The 3,969-nt window shown below is 39.2% G+C and overlaps 1 protein-coding gene across 1 annotated transcript; it reads left to right on the forward strand.

Moving 5' to 3' along the window:
• The first annotated feature begins 2,823 nt into the window (after positions 1–2,823).
• Positions 2,824–2,949, forward strand: LOC122796844 (thymosin beta-11-like). The gene has a single exon (XM_044065587.1). It carries the CDS (start codon positions 2,824–2,826, stop codon positions 2,947–2,949), a length of 126 nt encoding a protein of 41 aa, XP_043921522.1.
• The last annotated feature ends 1,020 nt before the right edge of the window (positions 2,950–3,969 follow it).

Consider the following 3,969-nt stretch of genomic DNA (forward strand, 5'->3'; position numbering starts at 1 on the left):
CCTCTCTTAAAATTTCATGGACTCCATGCCACAGACATTCCAAACCAGCATACTGTGGAGAGAAACACCAGATATCCTCTGGAAGACATGTCAGCCTCATCTATAGGCTTGTGGGAGCTGTGGATATTTATCTCAGTTGGTACAAAAGTATGCGTGGCTTTATATATACTTGTTTCATGTATACTTCTCAACTGTGCAGATTTTTGCAGAATGTCTATATTTTTGTCTCATATTTTCAGTCTGATCCTTATAAAACTTGTACTTTGATGGCAAACCATTGAGTATTAAAGACTATAAATAATGGCATATAGTTGAGTTTCAGACTTTATATCCTTCAGAAATGCATGGCAATCTAAAACCTGTTATTCTAGCAATTTTCAAAGTTTATAACAGCAATATTAAAAATGTGTCCCTGATTTTGGGCTTTTGTTCCCCCATTATTTTGGCTTTGTCCAGATTTCTTGCTGTTAGAGGTTGAAGTGTATGACTACATGGACTTTTCAGTGACCAACAGGGGGCGCAGTGAGGCTATCTCAGGCATTGTTTCTCAATGCCATACTGCAGCATGTGGTGCAGCATATGTGGTTTGCACATACCACAGAGAAGAACAGGCTGCATCATGCATAACTTTTATGATATAGCCCATTTCCTTTAAGCACTAGGGGCTATAGGCTGAATGCACAAAAGGTCCCAAGTTGGTAAGAAAGTATGTGAACCAAAAGGAGTTTCATTTCATTAATTGCCAGATGGTCTGTAATGTTTAAGGTATCATCTACAGTGTGTGTGCATGCCACCTAGATAGTTATCGTCACACTTGTGACCTTTACTAGTGGTTCATGAGGGGTGACATCTGCAGGGGCATCTTAGTATTTGCAATAACCTGGGTGGTGTGTTCCTTTGGTGTCCACAGGTGCAGAGGTTGTGTGAATGGCTCTTATGACCTCGGGTATATGGTGGATAACTGGCATAGTCTCTCTAGGGTGTTTATTAAGGCCACTGACATCCCCAGAATTACTGAGTGGTGCAGGTGCCAGTATAGTGACCTGAAGAGGCTTCATCCAGTCCATCTTCACAGATGGGAAGACGAGCTCAGAGTGAGAGCTCCTAGGATGTACTGCTAGTGGATTTTAAACCTTTATATAGTAATTTTTGGCAATATGGAGTGTACTGTACTCATATCTGTCTTTTTCCCCCATAGCTCCCTTCACCATTGTGGAGAATTTCCAGCAGTAACAGGAGAGATTATCCTGACTTTCCAGGTCCTAGGTGAGTTCACCTGTTTTACTGTGTATCTTATGAAGATGTTCTGCTGTCAGAGCTGTGGTCTAATTATAAGATGCAAAGCAAAATGATTCAACTTCTTAGACAGATTCATTGTGGGGAAAGTGCAGATATCTGTTGCATGTTACATATTATCGTTTGCCTGTTGGCTACCTTTAGCAGTTAGCCTTTTAAGTGTCTTGTTTGTATATGTGACTGTTAGCTGCTGCAGGTTTGGCATTAATTCTTCTGCCTTAGTGGCTCTACAGGTAATGCAGTTGCCTTTCATAATTCACAATAGAAGCACTTACATAAGAATGGCTAAAATTTGTAGGCCTTGGTGCCACAGGATACCCGGCTGCCTATGATCACCTGCCAATCATGCAAAACTACACCCAAGCTTCATCAGAACCACATTTAAGGCCATCAAGATATAAAACCCATTTACAGCACACCTTGTCCTGGAAAGAGCTGTTTGTTGCAGAGACACATTCCTCTGATTTCGTATACAAAAAAGTAGTTTCTTTATGCAAAAAAAATCAGTCTCTTTATCCATGACACCTCCTCTCTCTAGCTATATAAGCTCTAAAAAACACAGAATGTTGTAAACTTCAAGACTGCTGTACACCGCTTTTTGACTCCACGCCATGCAATAAACCTGCAGAAAGCACTGCTTCAGAACACATTTATTTAAGTGTGTTTCTTACAAACTCTATAGCTTCTCTACAAACTCTACAAAGCCTCTATAAATAGACAGAACTGTTTTTATAAACAAATGGAATGGTTTTAATACTCTTAATGTCAAATGGCACCACCTAAGAACTTATATGAGACTTAACTATCTCTGTATAGGGGTGCGTGCAAGTTTGATATAATCTAAATGCACTCAGCCACTTTCAGGACACACTCGCCTCCACTCATATCAAAGAGTTTATAGTCTTCTAAAAGGGGGAAATGCTGCCTCAAAATGCACTTTGAACTGACAGATCTGAGGATCATATATCTCAACCTTAAGTACTTCCAAAAAGAGTTTGAGGGCAGCACCCTTCTAACGCAAAGAGAGTTGAAGCTGCCTAGAGTTTTTTGAACATCAACATTAGAAATAAATTTGACAGCCATCTCATCCCAGAACATTCACAACCAGGATGTCATAGGGTTACACCATCACCTTTGAGGAATGGAGCTCGCCATAATTGTATAGTGGATACAAAGATATGTTCCCAGCATATAGTTTTATATAGTAGTATAAGGGGCCCAACACTTAGCATACTTACCTTTGGTGCTGGTAGGCCAGAAGGCTGTGGGTTCTATTTCCACTCCAGGTAAACGGATTGCTGACACTGCAGTGCAGCATTGGGTGGTGCTGTTCTTCTGAGTGCGCCATCCTTGAGATGAGATGTTGAAACAAGGTCTCTCTGCCTGAGATGTTTACAGCTCAGGTGGGTATAAAAGATCCCATGGCACCTATCAAAAAGCATAAGGGAAGTTTCCCAGTGATCATAAGTTGCAGTATACAAGAAATAGTTATTAGTTTTTTGTAGTCCAACTGATCAAGCTAACAAAATGTCTGACAAGACTAACCTCGCTGAAGTTAAAACATTTGACAAGAGACAGCTGAAGAAAATGGAAACAGAAGAGAAAAATCCTCTTCCCACAAAAGAAATGACTGAACAGGAAAAAGGCTGCTAAAGGAAGAGGAAAGCTGAACTTTTTCAGACATGCACTGTGCACTTACCAATCATTACCTTTTTGTTTTTACATCATTTTCTATTGTAATAACACAAAAATGTGATAGATAAATTAAATTGACTGCTACCCCTAAAACTACAAAACTGAAGGAAGGCATTGCTTATTTTATTTTATTTATTTATTTTACATTTGTTTACCGGGATAGTCCGAATGGACCAGGTCCATTTATAGCGGTGGCCCGGGGAGAAAAGCTCCACATTTGCATAACAATCAGACAAAATAAGACAGAAATATAAAAATATAAAAGGAAGTAAGGGTATGATAGATGTTTTTTCTGAAGAAGTTCACCAAATAAATAGTGAATGAAAGCGCTAAATTACTTGTTTCCAAGTGGTTTTTGGATTTACATCTACATTTTAGTCGTCTAGTTTTTGGTTTCTTGTGTTGGTTTTACAGAAATATAAGACAGACAACAAACATATCAACAATAACTGAAGTAAAGAAAAACAACATGGTTACCAAGAAAAATGTCATGCTGGAGATAACATATTAGAGTTGTAGTACTGTAGCATATTTACAGTAAGTATACTAGGAAGGAAGGTATATGAAGAAGAAAAATAAATGTTACATAATACATAGACATAGCCAGGTGTTCATAAGATGTGATTTAAGTGAATTTTTGAACAGTCTGGTAGTGGGTGCAGAAGGCAGAGAAGAGGGGAGGCTATTCCAGGTTCTAGATATGGTGTGGGAGAATAGGGCTTTCCCAGCATTATTGTTAGCCCTTGAGATACAGAGTGGTGATTTGTCAACTGAACGGAGAGGGCAGTTAGCTTTATAGTGAGTGAGAAGCTGACTTAGTGCTGGGGTTTTATCAGGATGTTTCAGGATGTTATAGGCAATTATTAGTTGGTGGTAACTGAGTAGCTGAGGAAGTTCTAGCCATTGTAGGCCCCTTAGATCCTGACAGTGGTGGGTTCTGAAAGAGGAGTTGTTAGCAAACTTGGTAATTTTATTGTA

The sequence above is a fragment of the Protopterus annectens genome, chromosome 3.part0 (genome assembly GCF_019279795.1).
Source record: "Protopterus annectens isolate FY-2018-M chromosome 3.part0, PAN1.0, whole genome shotgun sequence".
Classification (NCBI taxonomy): domain Eukaryota; kingdom Metazoa; phylum Chordata; order Ceratodontiformes; family Protopteridae; genus Protopterus; species Protopterus annectens.

What these genes read in the sequence shown, in the direction of transcription:
- LOC122796844 (XM_044065587.1), top strand. Translation starts at nt 2,824, where the DNA reads ATGTCTGACAAGACTAACCTCGCTGAAGTTAAAACATTTGACAAGAGA.